Raw genomic sequence first — 21,250 nt, forward strand, 5'->3', positions numbered from 1 at the left:
TAATATTTGTCCTACTGTTATTCCATTAGACTTTCCTTCATCTACCTTCTACTGTGGAAGAATTGGAGGAGAAAGAAAATAGAAACCTGCAAATGTAGGCTATATACTTAATTTTTTCATTTCAGTGGATGTTTCTTTTTCTGCAAGCGAACTACAATGGTCTAGACCAGCGGTTCTCAACCTGTGCTCCGTGCGCACCTGCCAGGGGCTCCACGGCGACTCGAAGAAAATAAAATGAATCAGTAAATTTGATAGATAAGTAAATAAGAGAGGCCTACAATGTTCTCCCATAAAAATTATGTACAAAAAAGGGCTCCTCAAGTCAAACAGGGCTCTGCCCTGTTGAGACAATAATGTTGAGAACTGCTGGTGTAGACTATAGATAAGGGAAATAATGGTGATTATTGACTAAATGCAAAGTATTTGGCTCAACTATGAGTGAGTTATGCACACACCTTGGTATATCTCTGTTCAAGTTTTTCAACGACTTCAGTTTCAATCAGTGTACCCGCCAACATTGTAGTTAATAGACTGGCCCTACGTCCTGGTAATTCCCACTCATATGCCTAAAAAAGGGGTAAGTATGTCAATATTTCATATTCACAATCATGTAAATTATAATTTAAACATATTTTTCAAACCCCTGAAAATCTATATTCAGCATACAACCTTCAGTTTATCCAGTATTTCTTTTATTTTTGCTAGTTCCATTGTATGTGCAGGCTGATTTAAAAACCCTTCCACCTCATCCAACCAAGTAGATAGATCTTCAAGCTCATTCTGCGCTTCAGAAAGTATACTAGTATCTTCTTCAAGCCTATAATCAAATTCAGTATATATAACTATACAGCAAAATAATGATCAAATGAGATAGCTGCAAGGGTGTTGCTAGGGTATAAAGTTACGTCTATTAAGTTACCCTTAAAATATCCATAAGTCACATATATTTTCTTACAAAAAAGCCTTTCCATAATTGAATCATCAGTTCAAAGAAGGGAAAAAAACTTAATTTGCAGAAAATCAAAATAAAAAAAAACTTTCCTACAATTGATCTACTGATTAGGTTGAATCTATTCAGGTGATTTTCATTTCCTTCTTCAAGTTGATGATCAGTATTGTATAATCATTTTATTTAAATTGCTAAACATACTTTGATTTTCTGGATGCTAGTTCAGCAACAAGAGCTTTCCATCTCCTGTTCAAAGACTCAATTTGTTCTTGAAGAAGAACAGCATCTGGTGCCGAGCATTGTTCAGCAACTTTATAGCCAGTTTTATTGATGTTCTCTAACACTGCCATTTTCTCACCAACTTGCTGCTGTAACATCTGTCAAAAAGCAAATAGGTATCAGTATGAGCAACACTATTTAAATGGAGTAAGTGAAATACTGAAAGTTATAGTTAACCAGTCATCTGGCCAATTAATTTCTCGTTTTTCCTTTTTTGAAATTTTGAAGCTATTAAAATATATTTTCCTGATCACATTTTTTTATGAATACATTGAAACTGACTTCAATCATGTATTCTTAACTATGTTTTTAAATATATCAACAAATAAATACATAAATAAATAATATATATATATTTATATATATATACACACACACACACATTGTTACCCTTAAAATATCAATAAATCATACATATTTTCATATATTAAATATTTAATATATATATATTTATTTATTTATTTATAATTTAAATTACTAATTACTTCTGAAAATTGAAATAATTAGACATAAAATCTTCATCTTATTCCATCATAGCCAGATGACTGGTTAGCAAAATAAATTCTATCTCAAATGGAAGATTACCTCCTGATGCATTCGAGCTCGATCAAAGTCCAGTTCCCCGTTTGGAAGTCTGCTGTGGGCCAATATCGTTTCAGAACTTACAAACCAAGATGTTAGAGATCTCAGATTCCCTTCAAATTCATTCCAGACATCCTTAGCCTTGAACCATCGACTACATAAAATGTTTACATAAATTGTAATTTTACAGCAACAGCATATATCTGCACACATGTGTATTTATATAAAAGTGAGATACACATATAAAAAGATATCTATGAAATAGTAATCGAATCACAACAAAAAATATATATAAATAAAAATTAAAAGTTGCATTTCATATAACAAGATAAAACATATAACCACCTAATAATGAAAAACTGGTACATGAAATATTCCCAACATTAACGAAAAGCAAAAAAAAAAAAGGGATGGGACATCCGATTGAATAACATAAAAAAAGGGAATTCATTCATTTTTCTCTCTATAGAGAGCAGATTGTTGCCAATCTTTTTTAAAAGCTATAATAGGTGATATATGATGTTCTCAATCCCAAACTGTCAAAAAAAAAAAAACATTGTCGGAAAAAATTTATGTACGAGGTTTTCATAAGGTAACGATATGATACATGTAAAAAGGAAGATGAATATAAATACTGAGTGGTTGGAAAGAAGCATATCATACTCATTCCTTTCTTTATATCCTTGTGTGAGTTTATACCATTCTTCATTAAGTTTTTCTGTAACCCTCTTAATTTGAATACTGTCTGTATCTGAAGATTTTTTCAGAACATTTTCTTTTTCACCATTCAAACCATCGATACTTGGTTGCAATGAAATTAGGCTTTCATTTATTGCCTGAAAAATAAATATCCCAAAAGATTATACACAGTAAAACTAATGCATTGATTTGAAGAAGAATAAGCAAGCATTTGGTGAAAAAGAAAAATAATAGAATTGTGAAGATAAAAGTATTTGTTTTCTTGTGCATGTATTTTTATATTTTTGAAATTAGACGAACTTTAGTTCATTTTTCCATGCAACTAGAAGGGCTTCAAAAATCAGAAAGCAACAAATACTCATGTATGATATATGTATATCACATAGCATGTATAATATATATTTGAAAATATGAAATAAAGCATATAAACATTGTAGAAAAATTTTTGTCCTTTACTTAATTTGATCTCATAAACTCAAGCTATCTGAATAAAAATGCATATGTGTACATGTTTGAAATGATTTCCACAAAAACTGAATCAGTCTTACCTTCAAAGCACCCTCTTGTCTTCCAAAATCTTCAAAATCTTTGCCGGAAAGTTCTGGCTGATTAAGTTGGCGATTGATAGCAGATACTGCTTCACGAAGTTTGTTAACCTTTGCCACAAAATCTGGTACCACAGCTGCTGGAGAAGAAATAGTTGGGGATGACTTTTCAGTCTGTGTAACAGAGGTTTTCAGAGCATTTTTGGTGTTAATAGAGTTTACATAAGTTTGAGCTTGAGTTCTCATGGAGAGAACTTCATGCAAGAGCTTCTGTATCGCAAAATCAGGAATGCCATGACTTTGAAGAATAGCATTTGCTCTGCTCTGCAACTCTGTAACTCTACCATCAAGACTTTGTGATTTCTCAATGAATGCCTGGAAATAAGAAAAATTAATGCTACAAAGCAACAATCTTTGAATGGGTTACAGAGAACTGAATCATGTTTGACAATTAACTCTTTTCGATGAACCACAATTTTTTTTTTTAACCTTTCTTTCATGCCCCCTTAGAAATTTTTTTTTCTCTCTTCCCAAGCGATCTCATTGGATTTTATATTGTATGTTTGATTATTAACCAGCCACACACCCCGGGGGCAATATTGCCCACTTTTGAAGAAACTCTAGACTAAACAATATTTTATAAAGGGCAAAATAGATAAAGCAAGGAATTTTATGGTCATAAAGTTTATTTGATCATTTTTGTAGCACCACTGTCATTTTCTGTGCACACGAGGGCTAGTTATATTGGGACCTAATTAGGGCTGATTAGATCGGGACCTACAATTTATTGTCAATTCTGAATGTTGCTGCCTTTTTTTATACTCACCGACAGGATGGTGAGCTAACCCCCCCCCCCCCCGATGTGGGACTCTCTGCAGTAACAATATTTTCCATGGTCTTGGTGCCATTTCTGTTATACCCGTGTCAGGAAAGAGTCTCACAAGGACGAACTGGTATCGCACTCGCAACACCTCTAAACATCCTTTGGTACTTTATACAAATACAAATACAACGCCACAACAGGCAAATTGCCCAACGAGGTGGCTGACTTAAGAACATCATGGATCCCCGAGCCCCTACCTACTACTGCTACACCACACATGCCCCCCCCCCCCCCGCGGAACCCCCCAACGAATCGGTACATGCGGGAATGTGCGTGTACGTGTAGTGCAACCTGACGTAATGTTTGTTTCTGTGTAATGCTTGTTATGTGTAGTGCTGTCATCTGCCCCCAGTTTTACTAACTATGAGTGAAGTGTTATGGTTGAATGATTTACCGTTGTAGGACAACGTATCTTATCAACGGGGGCTACCGTGCCTCATAAAGGTTGTATAAATGCTAATAACCTAATTCTTCAAATGAACTGTAGTTGAACAAAATTGACCTAAAAAAGTTTTCACTCATTGTTAACCCTTTAAGAAGTTTTATAAATTTCCCCGATCTCCATTATAACTGGCACAAGAAATAACCAAACTCTCTGTAAAATGCTAACTCTTTTTCAAGAGTATTTTATTTTGTGTAGGTGATAGTGCTTAGTCTCCCCACAAATCCCAGAATAATAGGGGGGAAAGGGTATACCAGGAAACACTATATTTTTCTATCATTTACACTGTGCGCATATTTCTACACTACCCAAAAGAAAAGAGGAAAAAGGTATATTTCAAACACCCTCTCTCCTCTTCTGTTATCAAAACAGAAAAAAAAGCTAACACTGCCCACTGACTGTTGATCAACAAGTTGGTAGGGATGGAAAACATGTTCTAAAAAGAAGTATTGTTGCAAAACATGTTTGGGCTCGTCATTGCTGAAATAAAAGGGTTCGAAGGGGGCAAGATATCCCTTAATTACCACTGAAAGATTTAATTACAACTAAAAAACAGTTTTTTTTTCAGAAATTCATTCAAACTACTAAATCATACACAGAGAAGATCTAAAACTATTTCTAAAAATCATTCTGTTAATCAGATTAAATTATGTGGGCTTAAATGGTAACAAACCCGCTATGAAGGCTAGCCTCAGGTCTGCAGGTAGAACCTACTAGAGTTCTATAATTTAGAAAGATATTTGACCCAATTCGATTGGATTGGCAGTGAATTGTCCTGTGGTGATACGACCAGATTTTGTGAGAAGTAAAAAGTAAGACTAGGGTTGATCGAAAATCCTTTTTGGGGGTGGTTGATCATTCTTCAAAATAAGTTATTATGTTATATAATATTTTCAAGGAGAAAAAAACTTTGTCACCTTCTGTTGGTCAGGTGGTGCATCGAGGGCAGGTTTTTGTAAGAGTATCTGATAGTGGTTCACCAGTTCATCGCGACCTTCTTCCAATTTCATCCACAGAGAGAGAGTCTCCTGTAATTTCTGATTTTGTCCTTCGGCATCTTTCTGGACTTCTGGCCATCGAGTTTGTACTGCTGCCATCTGTTGCTTAAGTCTAGCAAAGGATTGTGATTCACTAGCACCAATTTTTTGCTTGATTTTGCTCCAATCACTGTTCACTTGAGAGACTGCTCCTTCAAGATCCACCGCCTTTGATTTCAAATCCTACCCGTGAAAAAATCATAAATATAAGTTTGGTCATTTACTGCATCATTCACATAGATAAAAAATGCTAGCACTAACTAAATGCCTTACTAATCAAAAATGGTCTTTAGACATTATCGTATTTTATCATGTATAAGGAACCCCCTTTTTACAAAAATTGGGTTTCAAAAACAAGAGGAGTTTCTCATACATGGATGCTATTATAAATACACGTTAACTTTTTTTTTCAAAATTTTAAGCCCAAAAAAATCGGGGTTCCTTATACATGCTAAAATAGGTTATATTACATGCACTTGGAACTGTTTCTCGTAATTGGGAAAAAAATTCAGTATTGAATCCATATGTATTATTTCCATTAAAATTAAAAGAAAAACAAAATTTTGAATTATTACTTTCTTTGCAATAAAGATATTCAGAAACCTCTGAATATTATACCTTCAAAATTTCTTGGATCTCATGAGTAATATCAAAAGATTCAAATTTCACTGGTTTCTGGCAATTCGAATCGAAAGCGTTGATCCTTTGCTGAATACCCCTGATATTTCCCTCGAAACTTCCCAAGTTTGGAGATCCTGGCTCAGATGATGGCAATTCCACTGCAGCAGCCCTCAACTGTGTTACTGTGCTCCTTTGTATCTCAATAACTTCACCACTTAATTCTATTTTCTACAAACAAAAAAAATTTTTTAAAACAATGAATTAAATGATTCGTCAGATAAGGAATGAATGAAAAGTTGAATGATACACAAGAAAAAAACTATTTCAACATCCTCAAAAGGTTCTGATCAATACTTTTCATTATATAATCTTTCATTTAATTTTAGTTAATTTTTAATATGATCAGTAACTGCATGAACTTTTTTTAAATATAAAAAAATCTCAATTTAGAAAACAGTTGCACAATTAGAAATTAATCAACAATGCTCACTTCTACTCTGGTATTTGAAAAATAAATGAAATCTTCAACATGCCTAAACAACTGTGCCACACATGAGAGTGTCACCTATTTTTAAAGAATCAGTAACTTTGTAACTGATCTCTTAGCACACCCTTTCCCCACACGTTCTAATGAATTCATTCGTAACTAAACTTCCCCTTGCTGAACCCTCTTTTGAGAAAATTACTCACAAGTGTTTGTCAATTAAATTCATATATACTCATTTATAAGCCAAAATTTTTAGTTGAAAAATTTGTTCCATAATTTGTGTAGGGGTCGGCTTATACATGGGTCAATTTTTAAGGAGAAAATATCTACCCCTACCTCTTATACCAAATCTAATCAGTAGAGTAATTTTGAATCTATAGATGTGTTATTAATCAGTAGAGTGTTTTTTATTACATATGTTCAAACTCCACAGAACCAATAATGTTAAAGCCAAAGTAAAAAAAAAAAAAAAAAAAATCAGTCTTTGATGTCTGGCAAATTTTACAGCCTTAAGTGTGAGCATCAGCAAGCCTTTTAAAAGATTATTTAAGGAAGTTGGGGACCGAATGGATGAGAGTTCTGAAGGTAAAGAGTAATAACAAGAAAAAAAGTTTCTTAAAAAACCTGATATTGGCCTAGTGAGCCAGAGGGTCACGAGACATGAAATTCTGTTTCCATTGCAATCATCACCAACTCCTTTAAAAAGTGTTGTATCAGTAATGCAATGGATGGAACTGAAGACGACATCCTTTTTGAAAGTGATGACAATTAGTTGAAGATGAAAATTAAGATGCCACACCGTATGATGACTTGGCTTTTTACGTAGAGCTTTCTTTCTTTCAAACCGAGCACAACTCCAGTCTATGGCCATGGGCAATTTACTACCAAGTGAGTTGTGCCAGAAGTGTGCGTGTGAGTACCTAACAGTCTGAGTATGTATATAGTGTTTGTGTCTGATTTTTTTGATGCTGCCATCTGTATTTCAGAAGTGAAGTGTAATGATTGAATATTTGTACCATTGTAGGCCTGTTGCTCTCTGTGGTGAGACTTGGGGGACAATGGGGAGATTGGCTTGCATTCGTGCATTAAGGTTTGGAACCACGGAAAATCAACTTCAGTCAACCAGCACTGTGGCAACATTGGGGTTCGAACTCTGGTCCTTGTGATGTGAGTCAGTAACTATCACCACTCAACCAATACAACGGCTGATGTATAGCTTGTAAAATCAGAAGAAAAAATGTATGGAAAATTTGAATAATTTTTGATTGTAACTTTTTATTGCTTGAAAATATATAAATATTTTTCCTCTCTAAAATGCACTGTTTTTTGGAGGGGGACGGGGGGGCTTGGCTTATACACTGGTTTTAAATTTACTGCAGTTTTGATGATACTGACCTGGGGGGGGGGATCAGCTTAACCCTTCAATATTGAGTAACATACTCTGTACATCTGGCCCAGATTTCACATGCAGTCGGTGGCCAAGTACATATCTTATAATTTTTTAATCCATTATATTATTTCACGATCTCTGCATGTTTGGTATCATTCAAAAGAGAAATAATGTGGATTTGTAAAATCATGATTATTTTATTATTTTCATTATATTTTATTGTGAGTGATGAACGTTTGCTGTTTAATACATGGGGTATAAGATATTACTGTAAGGAGCATGTTTCAGCCTGGTGAGCTAAAAACACCCTGTATAATTGTTATTGTAAACAGCGTGTTTAAGTACCTTTGAGCTAAAATGCCCTGTATAATTGAGTTAGCAGTTCATTGTTCAGCAAGGCGGCTGAGTCATAAATCTGATTTTTGAGCCGTGGTAGAAGAGAAAGAAAAAATTTAGCCAAAAAGAAAATACTACAAAACATTATGTATAATACAGATAATTCTACATATTATTATTGACAGGACATTATCATATAACCTTAAAATTTTCAAATTAATTCAATGATTAGTTTAAAAGTTATCATTTTTTAGCAAAACATCTGCAAGAACTGAAGATTTCATTTTAATCCCCTTTTTTCTTTTAATCAATTTCTTTAATCTCTGACCTATGAGATGGAATTCATTTAAATCTCTTGAGGGGTTAAAGACGAGTATATATGGTAAGCGTTTTAAAGATTAAATACAAATGAAGCCTTACTTTTGCTTGGGCTGCAACAGACTGCCATTTTTGTTTAACTTCCAAAAGCTCTAATTCAGCAGAAGTCAAGGAGTTATCTCCTTTTCTTTTAGCTATTTCTGTGCATTCTTCCAGCTTTTCTATTTTCTCTTTCACCTCCTTGGCTTCACCACCAACTTGCTGCAAATATAAACGAAAGTATAAATAAATTACATGATGATTCAAACATAGAAAACTAAAGAAAAACAATAATCCTTAGAAGAACAGAAATGTGATTACAGAACATATCTCTAGTATAGTATTCTTTTAGGTGGGCTTACTTCAAACATAGAACAAGAAAATATGTCGCTGCATGTCTGTGCACAGAATTTTATATTATTTAAATGAACTTTTCCAACTAACTTCCAGTATATGACGAAAGATTTCATTCTTCCTTGTTAACACGATAGATACAAAAAACTGGCTCTGTCGTATTAACAAGGGAGAATGGTGTCTTTCATAATATACTGCCATCTGGTGGCCCCAGTGTCATCTGCAAGCTATTCCATTGCACTGAGCCATTCAGCATATGCCTACGCTCCGAGGAGGGGAAATTTTGTCTGTCTTCATAGCTTAGTTGGTAGCGCACTCGTCCAGCAAACAAGAGACCGGGTTCAAGTCCCCGTGAGGGGAGAGATGAATTTTCCTTTCCTGAAACATCAATATCTCCTTACTCAGCCAGTTTTCTGTATCTGTCACAACTTTCAGTAACCCAGTGATTTTGCTAATCCTGCACACCCTAGTTTGATATGTACCAGATGTGTGTGTCTGCTGTACTTGAATAATTACCCACTTTTTAAAATTTAACACCAATCAAAAAAAAAACTGAGACTATTTTTTTATTTTTCTACGGCTCATTCATTTCTGAGATTTCATACCAACAAGAATCCAATAAATTTTATGATTGGATAATTCGTTCTAATCAACAATATATTCTGCATTGAAATTTATTTAAAAATCATTGCCAATAAAAGAATGCACACAATTCCTTGGCAAAAGGACAAAAAAATTATAGTTTTGGGCCATGGATAATGATAGAATAATACAGTATATAAATGATACACCAGTACCATCAAGAACTCATGAGAAATTGCATATAATTCTACAGTAAACAACAAAGTCCATATAAAAAAAAGTTATTTTATTAAAATATAATTTTTAAATCTAAAAAAAAAAATAAAGCATGAATCAATAAAGAAACCTTTTGAATTTTGCATATGATTATACAAATATAAATTATAAATACAACACCACAACAGGCAAAATGCCCAACAAGGTGACTGAGAAAAAGATGCCCATAACAAATGCGGATGTCATATATTTCAAAAATAAATGATTATTAGAACTATCATAATTTTCATGAAATGCTGATTATGATTAGTATGACATTAAATACTCATTCAAGTGCATCTGCCATCACATTTACAACACACAAGTTTGGCTTATATAGTACTTGCCGCATATCCCTTTTATGTTCATGCTAAACCATTGTTTATATTTTACGAGGGCTCATTAATTGCTACAATAACTAAAATAAAAACTATATCCTTTCAATTAAAAACATATCCAGAGGTGTGTCCAGCCAAAATTTGAGTCAGTTTTCCGGACCGTTCACAAAATTCCGGTTCTGAAAAACAGACCCTTTGCAAGAATCTGGATCTGAAAAATGGACTTTCACAAAATAAAAATCAATGAAACTATAATTTGGCATTTCATCTCTTTTGTTATACATTAACTAGATTAATTTTCACAAAAACAGGACGCTTCAAAAAAAGTCTGGACAGACCCCAGATATCTAATAATTAATGAAAACTATCATGCTTTATTTCACCATTTTAGAAAATGAATAGATTTTCATTTGTTCTTCCATAAAACCCTCATTTGTTTTGGATAATTTATTAGTAGCATCAGCATGAGCAGATCGAAATTATCTAGTGTGATTCATGCATGCAAGGAGAGTTTGAGAAAAAATTGAAAGTAGTCAACAGAACAGAATTGAGCAGTTGTTTAATGCACAGATATTAAGTGTTAAAATTAGACAAAGTTAGCACCAAAAAGTCAGAAATAGTGACAGGCCAAGCAAAGTAAAACAGACAAACCTTCATTTTTTCTAAGCATTCATCTGAAATATTCTTATCTGCTAAGCATTTCTCAAAGTTGAATAGAAAATTTTCTGTACACTGAAGCCAGCTTTTAATGTCATACAAGTTTTCAAAGAATATTTTAAGGCGATCACCTCTTCCATTACATATGCCCTAAAGAGAATAACAATAGCATAAAAATAGAAAGAAAAAACAAACTAAAATTTTTGTTAATGAAAGAAATTTTGACATGAATAAACAAGATTTTGTTTAACATGTAATCAAAATGGTAAGTCTGACAATATCTATCTTTAATCAAATCTGGTGTTTTTTTTTGTTCTACTCCTATGGCATAACATCAATATCTTTCACCTTCCAAGAAGCATTTCCTAAAAAAACAAAAACTAGAAATTTTTGTGGCAGGAAGTCAGTGAAATTTTTTTTTTCTCATAACCTGAACCAATCATTAAGACATTTCTTTCACGCTTACAGCTATGTATTTCAATTATACAAAGACAACAAACCGACAAAGGTAACCAAAGACTCACTTCATTGTTATTCTATTGTATTCTTTCCAGACCTTTTAGCTCATTTAGACTATAATAGACCTCACTTAGACTATAATTTAAAAACTAATTGGCTAAGATAAATTTGTGCACACAAGAGCTAATTGGATTGGGATCTACAGTTTATGGAAGTCATTTTCAGCTTTTGACTATTCTAAATATCAAAAAAAAATTGTACGCAAAATATATAGTAGAATTGTTTCTGATCTAAATCAAGAAACATGTCTGTATCAATGTTTTCCAAAAAAAGATAAATTTTCCTAAAACAACTTAATAAAAATCCAGTAATGCTCAGTTTTTATCTTTACAAGAATCACAACATACACATTATGAAAAGGGAGGCATAAGAATTTTGATTTATTCAAGGAAAAGTATGTGATTGGATTAACCTAATCAATCATTTTGTATTTTGTTTTATGCTCAGATACTTAAAAATACAAAGATTATGAAATTGATCATTATATTTTGTTCATTAGATAATTTCAGTAGCATCATTGTCATTTCACTCACATGAGATTCATGCAACTTTGTTCATAATTTTTTAAAAAATCACAGATAACCATCTAGAGCAAGTTAGACAATACAATGGGTATTAAGCAATTACTGATGAGAAATACCTGTAAAATTTCAATGTTATGTTCCAGCAGATCCTGAAGATTACTCCACTGCTTTCGCACTTCAAGTACAGTTTCTTGCAAATCTTTCATCATGGCATCACCTTGTTTATCTCTTTGAACTAAATCCTCAGATCTTTCAGTAATTAGTTCAAATGTTTTTTTCTTGTTCTGCATCTCTTGTAGTGTTTCCTATGAATTATCAACATCCAACAAAAGTCAAAAATATCATAAAGAAGAACAGGTAAACAATATGGAATAATGTATAAAATATCTTCAATTGTCATACCTTACAAAAATGCAATTTTTCTTCAACTGCTTGCTTTGGATCTGCGCCCATTATCCTGTTGACTTCTAGCTGAGTGCTACTCAACCATTCTTGAAGCTCAGTAGCGTCAACCAACAGCTTTTGACCAATTTTTGAAGCATTTTCAAGCAGGAATTTTGCTTCAGTAATCTGAACATTTAAAAAAACAATGTGAGACGAAAGGGTGTGCTCTTGATGCAAACTATAATATTACCTCAAAGAAATTTTAAACTGAATCCAGCGCTTTATTTTACAATAATCAACAAAAATACATTATGAAAAAATTTACAGAGCAACAGCAAATATCGGCAAATATACATGCATGCAAACAAAACAAATCAAGCAGCACATTTATGCAAAGATTACTGGAAGAGAATCCCCAGCTGAAAAGTCCAGGAGACATAAGACAATAATACTCTGCGAACAAGATCAAGAAAATGAAAATAGTAGAAGATAAATATTCAAGATGAAATAGGTGAAAACAGCCAGGCTGACTCCACACCAATCAAAGAGAATGGCCAAAACTGATGAATGAATCAAATTTTAAAAATACTCAAAAAACAAATCAAGAAATAGTTTGAATAAATTTCAACTGTATTTATGGTAAGACAGAAACAAATGTGAAAACTGAAGAAATTATGAAAGAGATAAATGGTACGGCTGACTAACTAAAAACACTCAAAATTGATAAGAATTTCATTGTCGTGAAATGAAAGAAGTTTTAAGGGCAAAGAAGACTGTCGTCTATATGAGTTCATACTGATAACAGCTTTTTGCCTTGAAAACCCAACAACAAGTGAATATGAGTAAACATTTCACAAGACCAAAAATTCACAGAACAAAATGTTTAAACTGCCTAAAAAGTGTATTATATTTTTCATTCGCATTGAGTTATTTTTTATTTATATTATTTACAAGTCTATGGGGATATAACAGAATACCTTTTTTTTTCAGTGATAACTCAACAGTATTTCACATTCCATTCAAAAAAAAAAATTCTTATTTATAAAGAGTTAATATTTTTTCTCTACAAAAATGCAAGATTCCCTATTTCACAATTTTTATGGCAATTTTTTTCCTTTCTTTTGATGTTGCTTTCATTATCATAATTATTTGACAATCACATGCATTAAAGGTTAGCACTATTTTGTACTGATGTTAAATAGTGAAATTTTATTAGCTAATGATTAGATAATTCTACTGTTGAAAATAAAGAATCCAAAGTGGCTAATAAGAAAAGTTTTGCCAAAATAAACCACGATTAAGTTGATGATTTCATGCCTCTTGACAAATATTGATTCATTTTGCACAAAATATTTCACGTAGAGTCAAATATGTTATGTAAAAGTAGGACAAATTACTCATGCAATTTAGTAGGAAACTGAAGTGACAGCCAATTCAAGCAATCCGACACAAAATATAAAAATAAAAGCCAAAAGACGGTAACAACAGAAATTAATAACAGCTCAATGCGACCCATGCATCCAATCATGTTAGATCGACAAACACTGATCAAGGCGAAATCCTTTCATGTCATTTGGCTGACCTTAGAACCCAGAAGATTGTAGTGTGACTTGATGTCATCTAAGTGCTCTTTCAACTCAACTTCATTAACATCTGAGCTGTCGCTTTCAAGTAATTTCAAACCTTCGCAGATACAATATTCAACTTCTGGTTTTATGTCACTCAAAACTTTGTACAAATGCTAAACAGGAATTCATGAATCAACATAATAAAATAAATTAATAAAATTAAATATTTTAAACTGGAAATAAAAATGAGTTCAAGGAAACAGATCCTTCATATCACTATATTAAAATAGATGAATTCAATAATAGTATTTTCTGATCATTTCATGATGCTCAACTGTTACAATGATCTGATGACCAGACCCCCATATTTAAGGCACATGCATCCTCTGCACAATATATTCTGTACTTTAATGCCTAACTTGACTTCAACACCATAAATATCATTTGTATTGCCACTAATTTGTTGCCCTTGTCACATCCCCAAATTGTGGCCCTGCTTATGACATAAATTTAATTAAACCTATAGTATTAGGGTGAACATTTATTTAGCCCATATAAAGTAAATACAAAATATAATGTACGAGGTCATTTAAAACTCAAAACATGAAGAATAATTAGTAAATTATTGAAAATTTCAATATTTTTTTCAAGGTTTATGCTAATGTCCTGACATTTCATACTTATTTAGCAAATACTTTAGTGTTTATCTAACTATGGTGAACATATTTCCCAAACAAAACCATATTTGATGCAGAATTTTTACTCTGATGCAGTTCCTCACCCCCAAGAGAACAAATATAAATGACTTCATAAGCTTGTTGACTTAATACAGTAAAACCTATATCTATAATGAAACTGTAAGGACCTAGAAAAAATATTGTTATACAGGGACATCAGAGCCAGGGGCATAGGGAGTGCTCGAGCACCTACAGTATTCTGTGCCACTGGTCTGAGCACCCTCATCAATTCATTCAAAAATCAAAATTTTCCATATAAATCTCAATCAAAGCACCCACGGGTGCATGACACTTTCGATGCCTCTGTTGTTGTAGACAGGTGATCTTTGTAGATAATTATTCATAAATATAGATATATATATAAAATATATATTATTATAATTAGATATTTATTTATTTAGTTATTTGTAGATATTTTAATTACTTGAAGTACAAAATTATTCTGTGAAATAAAATAATACGCGCAAGTTAATTGAATAAATTTTAATTACTTGTTAACTTCCACATATTATTTTATGTCACGGAAAAATTTAAGACTTCAAGTAACTAAAATACTGTCTCAATCAAGATGGTAGGGACATTGAAAGACTAATATTATAGACAGGGTGATGTTAAGGGTCTTTGGTGTTATACCGAGGTATTACTGTGTAATTTAAAGAGATTTAACCCTTTCACATGCAGGCTTTTGACAAGTTTGCATGACCTCTATTTGACCTATGTAATCCGTGATAAATATGGTAACCTTGTCCTAACTGTACATTAGAAAAAGGAAGGGGAAAGAAAAAATAAATAAATGGGAAAAAAATAAAAAAGGAACACAATATAGTAGATAAGAAAATATACAGTAGATTTCTCTTTCACCCTTCATGTCCTTTTTTGCTCTTGCAAGTATATAATAGATACATAATATGTGGTGGGGGGGGGGGATCTCATTTACAGAGGGAATGAAACAACTTTTGTTCACTGGATTACAATAAAACTTCTCAATAGAGAGAAAACACAATGAAGTGGATTGAATTTATTCTATTGCCACTTGGACAAAATATTCAGAGAAAATCTCAATTATAACAGCCTTATACAAATTCTATTTCTGTTACGAGATTTGAAAATTTTCTTTTTTTTTATTGTTCACAAAACTGAATCTCGCATATGTTTCAATTAAGAAAAATGTGAACACAACATTCTTCTAAAAACAATATTTCCTCTCCAAAGATAATGAAACATCACACATATATGTATGTATATATCCTGAGAAAGCAGCATTACCATGCATTGTTCCATACTGTCATCAAGAACATCAGGATCATCAGATGAAAGTTGAATTGAATTCAATCCCTGCTCAACTTCTTTCAAAGTTCCACTGACATGGCTGAGCTTGCCGTGAAAATCAAGAGGCTCCTGAAATCTTGCAAATTTTTCTTTCAGCTCTGAAAACTTGCTCTATAAATGAAATGAGATACAGATCACATAAGCTGATGCACATAAAAAAATTAATATATTGTAAGAGGATTGACTTTAAGTAAAAGTAGTTATAGAAAAATTTTAGTCTTCAAATAAATATTGAAGCAGCTATGAGTGAAGTAGAATATTAGGTGGGTAAAGAAGCATTAAAGATGATGCATGTTCAGGAATAACATTTCATTTGATTGAAAAACTGAGTAATCCTAAAATTCAAAATAAAGTACTAAATCTAATTCAGTACTAAAATCTAATAAAGTACTAAAACTAATTTTTTCTTCAAATAAAAAAATTGGAAATAGTAATGCTAAAAAATAACAATAAATGAATGAAAATATTAAAAAGTAAAGCTTTAACCTGAACTAAATCAAGTTGTTCTTCAAGACGTAGAGCAGCCTCTATTCTGCCTTGTTCTCTGTAATTTTGTACATCATCTCCTAAAGATTTTATAGCACTTTCTTTCTCTATAAACTCTGCCTCTAATTCCTGAATAAACAATTTAAATTTTTTGATTTAATGGAGGAAAAATAACTAAAAGCATTAGAAAATATTGTGTAAAGTGTGAATAATGTGTGTTATTGCAATGACACAAATGAAATAACATTCGACAAAACATGATTTGATTCGAAGAAAATTTCATATTTGGCAGGTCTTTTAAATTTTTAAGCAAATCAAAATAAAATATTTGAACTTACAGCCATTTCATCTGGAATGTCCTGTCCAGAAATATCATTTTCTAATCGATTTTGCAACACACCATCAATATGCGATATCCATGCTTGAACGATCAATATACTGCGTTCACACTGCTGAGCCTCTGCAATACTATTCTCCAATATCTGTGTCCTTTCTTTACCCTATAACAACATTAATTACAAATTTTACCAATTATGCATACAGCATGAAAAAAAATAATTTTTCAGTGTTTTATTTGTATTGACATGTGCACGTTAAAAAATTTTTTTTCACTTTAATTACCTCTTTGTTCAATTCATTATACCTCCTGTTCACAAGATCAATGTCTCGTTGTACTGTAGCTGATAAGATATCTTGATCGATAAGGAATTTCCCTAAAGTCTGTATTTTTGGTATTCTTTCTCCGGGATGATGTCTAAGATAGTTCTCTAGATCCTGGTGGGAAAGAAGAGTGAAATAAATAAAATATTTTGCATTGGCACATCTCAAAATATAAAAGACAGTGATGTAAGTGCTACTCCCGTCTCAATTTTCTACTTTTATCTGCTATATAAATTATCATCTGAGATAAGATGCTTTTCTCAACATCAGTGGTTCTCAAAGTGTGGGTCGTGTCAATGAACTGGACTTGGGGGGGACACACAAAAGATTCTCCAAAATAAAAACATCCAAATAAGAAACTCATTTTTATTATTTTTTTAATGTTAAAATTAAAAAATGCCTTTCATTAGCTGCACTAATTACTATACTTGTGCAATAATCAAGTTAATACATATACAGGGTGACTCAGAGAATCATCCTATTTCAAAATTGCATATTTCTTAAAAATTAAAAACACAGAATGTGGTAAGTAATTTTGTAAGTAATTTAAGAATGTGGAACATAATGGGGAAATGCCGAAGTTTTATGAACAATTTTTTTAATGGTCGATTCCAAGTGTAGAATCATTTTGAAATTGGATGATTCTTTCTTAATCACCCTTTAAATGAAAATCAAGAAGCATACATCTCGCTACACTTCCATCTCACATAAGGAACACTAAGTATGTCAAAAGACAAATTAAACATTTAGCCTATATAGTACTTAAAAAAACTTAATATCATTAGCAGTCATTATTGCCTAATTAAAACTGAAACAAGCATTCTGAAAAGTGCTTATGGGACAGCACATTTACTGGCAAAAAATTAGAATGGGCTGAAAACTGGGATATATGGTCAGCCTATGTATACAGGGTTGTCTATAAATTTTTTTGGTCAAAAGGGGGTTGCGCTACAAAAAGTTTGGGAACTACTGCTCTACATGAACTTGTCCAAATTATTGAAATTTTAAATTCCAAGTGCATTACATCAAGATTCTCTGAGATCTCTTCAGCATCAGCGGCTGATTCTGGAGACCGTTTCAGTTTCTTTTCAAGTCTATCCAGCCAATCATTCTCCATCATAACGAGACCTGTAAAAAATATAATAATTTAACAAAAAATGCTCATTCCAAATTATACGCATAATTAAAACAAATAGTAACTGTCATAATTTTGAAATTATCTAGATTGTCTGAGGCTTGCATGGCCGGCGTTAAATGACTTGCAAACGGTTTCCAGGTTATTAGGCCATGGTCTAGGAGATTTTCTTCCTGACATTTCACCCACATCTGTGGCAGGCATCATCTGAGGTTATTTGGACTCAAGTCTCCGCGGCAAGCGAGAAAGGCTTTGTACATCTACTGTCATCGACTTGTTCTCTATATGCATTTCTGAGACTTGATCGGCCGCAGAAGAACCGCATTGGTTGGCTTGTGTGGATGTGTTGTGCACCGATTGGCTGCAAGTGGTGTCTGGCGACGATTGGCTGTCGAGGTCATTTTCTCTCTGGCATTCATCGAGATGTGCCCCCGATCATACTTATCGACCTGGGCTACTGCACCCCTTATTACAACAATATTAGGGGAAACCCCCCTCCCCATGACACCACAACCTGGGATAGTCCCTTATTAATCAATACTGGTGTTCCCTTGTCGAAGCACTAGATTGAGAGTGTATTAATAACCCATGGTCCACCTATTGAAAATTGAAATTTTTTAACACTTCGATCACATTTCCCCCCCCCCATACACCTGCATCATTCCAATGTAAACATATTCAAGAAATCAAGTCTTTCTTCATAACTTAGGCCGTGCATGCCAACAAAAGCATGCATAGCTTTTCTCTGCATTCCCTCAACCAAGTCAGTGTCTCTCTGTAGGTATGGTCTCCAGAGCCTTAGGAATACTCCAGTGCCAGACGAACTAAGACTCAAAAAAGCAGAAGAATGACTTTAGGATGCAAAGAGACTTAAGAGAGAAGGTTAGTTTCAATACCGCTACAACAATATTTTATTTTGTATTTCGCTCAAAATCAGCTTAGTATATTTTTGAATTCCTTAACAGTTTTTGTTCTTTTGAGGGTGTTTACAAACATCTGTATTTTGCACTATCTCTACCCTCCAAAAGTTTTAGTGAAGTTGTCGTAAAGCTACTTTCTGTGTAGTACATACAAGTTGAGCAATAAATTACTTTACATGGTGAAACAACTAATTGAACTTCACTCATCAACTTGTCAATTACAATTTGCTGCTGTGAATAAACACTCATAAATGCATTTTACGTAGAATTAACAACACCAATTTAGAAGAGATGCCAACAACAGTATAAATTTGATGGTGTCTTACGATATGCACACACACACACAGTGTGAGATCTCTCTCGATATACTGATAACCACTCCACGATATTTTTTCTTGGTCCACATAGTATCGTTATAACAAGGTTTCACTGTATATAATACATGAAATATCTATACTCACTTCTGAATTCTGAGTATTTGGTGACATTCTGTTTCCATGTCTTTGTGTTTTCTTGGATATGACTAAATAGCTCTTGCCATTTCTTCTCCAGCTGTGCAAAAGTTGCAGCAAGTTCACTAGAATTTCCATCTCTTAAAATAGCCTTTGTAGCATTGTGTAACCTATGATACTCTTGCACATGTTCCTCAAACCCACTATGCAATGACTGTACACCATAAATAAAAGAAAAGGTTAAAAAAAACTGTTAGCAAATTGTACAACAGTTTATACAATTCACACAAAATAAAAATTAAAACTGAAGTGTACTCACTCAATTTTTATAATTAACAGAGTATTAACAATTATGATCTGCACAAGTAAAAACACATATTTGATAAGGTTTCTAATTTTCATCACCATTTTCTAATCAAAAAGCTTTTATCAAGCATTAGAATATTTTGTCAAAAATTTCTCAAATTCCACTAGTTAGTATGATTTCTCAAGCATTCTTCTTGCCCAGCCATTTGAATTACAAGTCTTAAATTAAAATGTCAACGAAATACTCTAATACCACAAGAAGTCTCATCATCATTATGAAAATTACAGATTTTTTCAGAAAATATAAGGAACTAACTGATCCAAAACCAACTATATTTTATCTCAAAATTCTCATATTTTCCATCCCCTGAGCTTTCAGAAATTTTCAAAAAACAATCATGAACATTGGGGGGATTAAATACCTGAAACTTTTTGCTTCTTGCTTGTAGATCTGAGGAATTTGTGATAGGGCCAGGTTTTGGCATTCCTTTCTCAACCTCTTCAAGGAAATTTAATAACACTGATACACCTTCCATAGTTGCCTCACTTCCATGCAAAGCTTCCTTTAACTTTCTGTTCTTTTCTGCTGCTTCACCTATAACCTATTCGGAAAAACAAAATCAGAATTTTAGGCAATTTTAAGGATCTTTTTTGAAAAAAAAATTGTTGAGAAATAATTCAATACAAATAATTCAAAAGAAAGGAATGGTTCTATTCCATAGTATTAGAATAATGCTAAAGCTTTTTAAACCATTCATAAAGAAAAAATAACATGTTCATCCACTTTGGAAAGTATCTATAATATTTTTCATTAAAAAAAAGTCAGGGATGGGTAATTCTATAACCTCTGAAAATAACAAGTCAATATTATCATATCTGTAGATCATATCATCAACATTCAAGTGAAAGTCTTACTGACTTTCACTTGAACACTGACAACATCAGGGCCATCATTTCAACTTTTTCAGGGATGGGCAAAGAGCATGTACTCAATGAATGTATGTATATATATCATTTCTAGTGTATTTTCTAAAGCCAGGAGCATTAGCCCCCCCCCCTCCCCAAATGATTGGCCTGGATAATATATACCTTTTTCCATTCAGCATTGAGCTCACATAACTGATTTTTCAGCTGTGTACCAAATTGCGAATCAGCATTTTCCATCAGTTCTCTGGCTGTTCTGTTGATGCTATCTACACTAGGTTGAAGGGTACAAATGTCATCCTGTAAAGCCTAGAATTTTAAAGAAATCCCAGTATTTTAGGGGAAAAAGGTTCATACATGTCTCTTAAAAAATGCATATATCTTAATATATCTATATTAATTTAAATAAGAACACAAAATTGCTTCATTTGTATAATAATTTTTTACACACGTTCCTGTTTTATCATTTCCTCTGACATCTACAAATGATGAAATTACATTACAGTAGAACCC

General features: G+C 32.7%; 1 protein-coding gene across 8 annotated transcripts in view; it reads right to left on the reverse strand.

Annotated features, from left to right (window-relative positions):
- Dys (Dystrophin) overlaps positions 1–21,250 on the reverse strand; it is a 257,301-nt gene that overhangs the window by 124,801 nt on the left and 111,250 nt on the right. For 6 of the 8 annotated variants that reach the window (XR_016194043.1, XM_089243761.1, XM_089243760.1 and 3 more), the window contains exons 24-44: positions 20,903–21,046; positions 20,236–20,415; positions 19,517–19,721; positions 18,025–18,128; positions 16,962–17,114; positions 16,679–16,840; positions 16,341–16,469; positions 15,792–15,965; positions 13,803–13,961; positions 12,239–12,406; positions 11,953–12,141; positions 10,788–10,943; positions 8,671–8,829; positions 6,035–6,265; positions 5,297–5,599; positions 3,058–3,429; positions 2,474–2,646; positions 1,814–1,964; positions 1,151–1,326; positions 670–817; positions 456–566 (exon numbers count right to left, since the gene is read on the reverse strand). Coding sequence is in view for 7 of the 8 variants with exons in the window: in XM_089243761.1 (XP_089099887.1) it covers positions 456–566; positions 670–817; positions 1,151–1,326; positions 1,814–1,964; positions 2,474–2,646; positions 3,058–3,429; positions 5,297–5,599; positions 6,035–6,265; positions 8,671–8,829; positions 10,788–10,943; positions 11,953–12,141; positions 12,239–12,406; positions 13,803–13,961; positions 15,792–15,965; positions 16,341–16,469; positions 16,679–16,840; positions 16,962–17,114; positions 18,025–18,128; positions 19,517–19,721; positions 20,236–20,415; positions 20,903–21,046 (3,747 nt within the window). In the remaining variant the exon portion in view is untranslated. The remainder of the gene's footprint in view (positions 1–455; positions 567–669; positions 818–1,150; positions 1,327–1,813; positions 1,965–2,473; positions 2,647–3,057; positions 3,430–5,296; positions 5,600–6,034; positions 6,266–8,670; positions 8,830–10,787; positions 10,944–11,952; positions 12,142–12,238; positions 12,407–13,802; positions 13,962–15,791; positions 15,966–16,340; positions 16,470–16,678; positions 16,841–16,961; positions 17,115–18,024; positions 18,129–19,516; positions 19,722–20,235; positions 20,416–20,902; positions 21,047–21,250) is intronic. The other 2 variants (XM_089243766.1, XM_089243765.1) reach the window with 2 other exon arrangements.

The sequence above is a fragment of the Pholcus phalangioides genome, unplaced genomic scaffold, assembly GCF_987345545.1.
Source record: "Pholcus phalangioides strain wild (caught in Gottingen) unplaced genomic scaffold, Ppha-v1.0 ptg000015l_1, whole genome shotgun sequence".
In the NCBI taxonomy this organism is placed as follows: Eukaryota; Metazoa; Arthropoda; class Arachnida; order Araneae; family Pholcidae; genus Pholcus; species Pholcus phalangioides.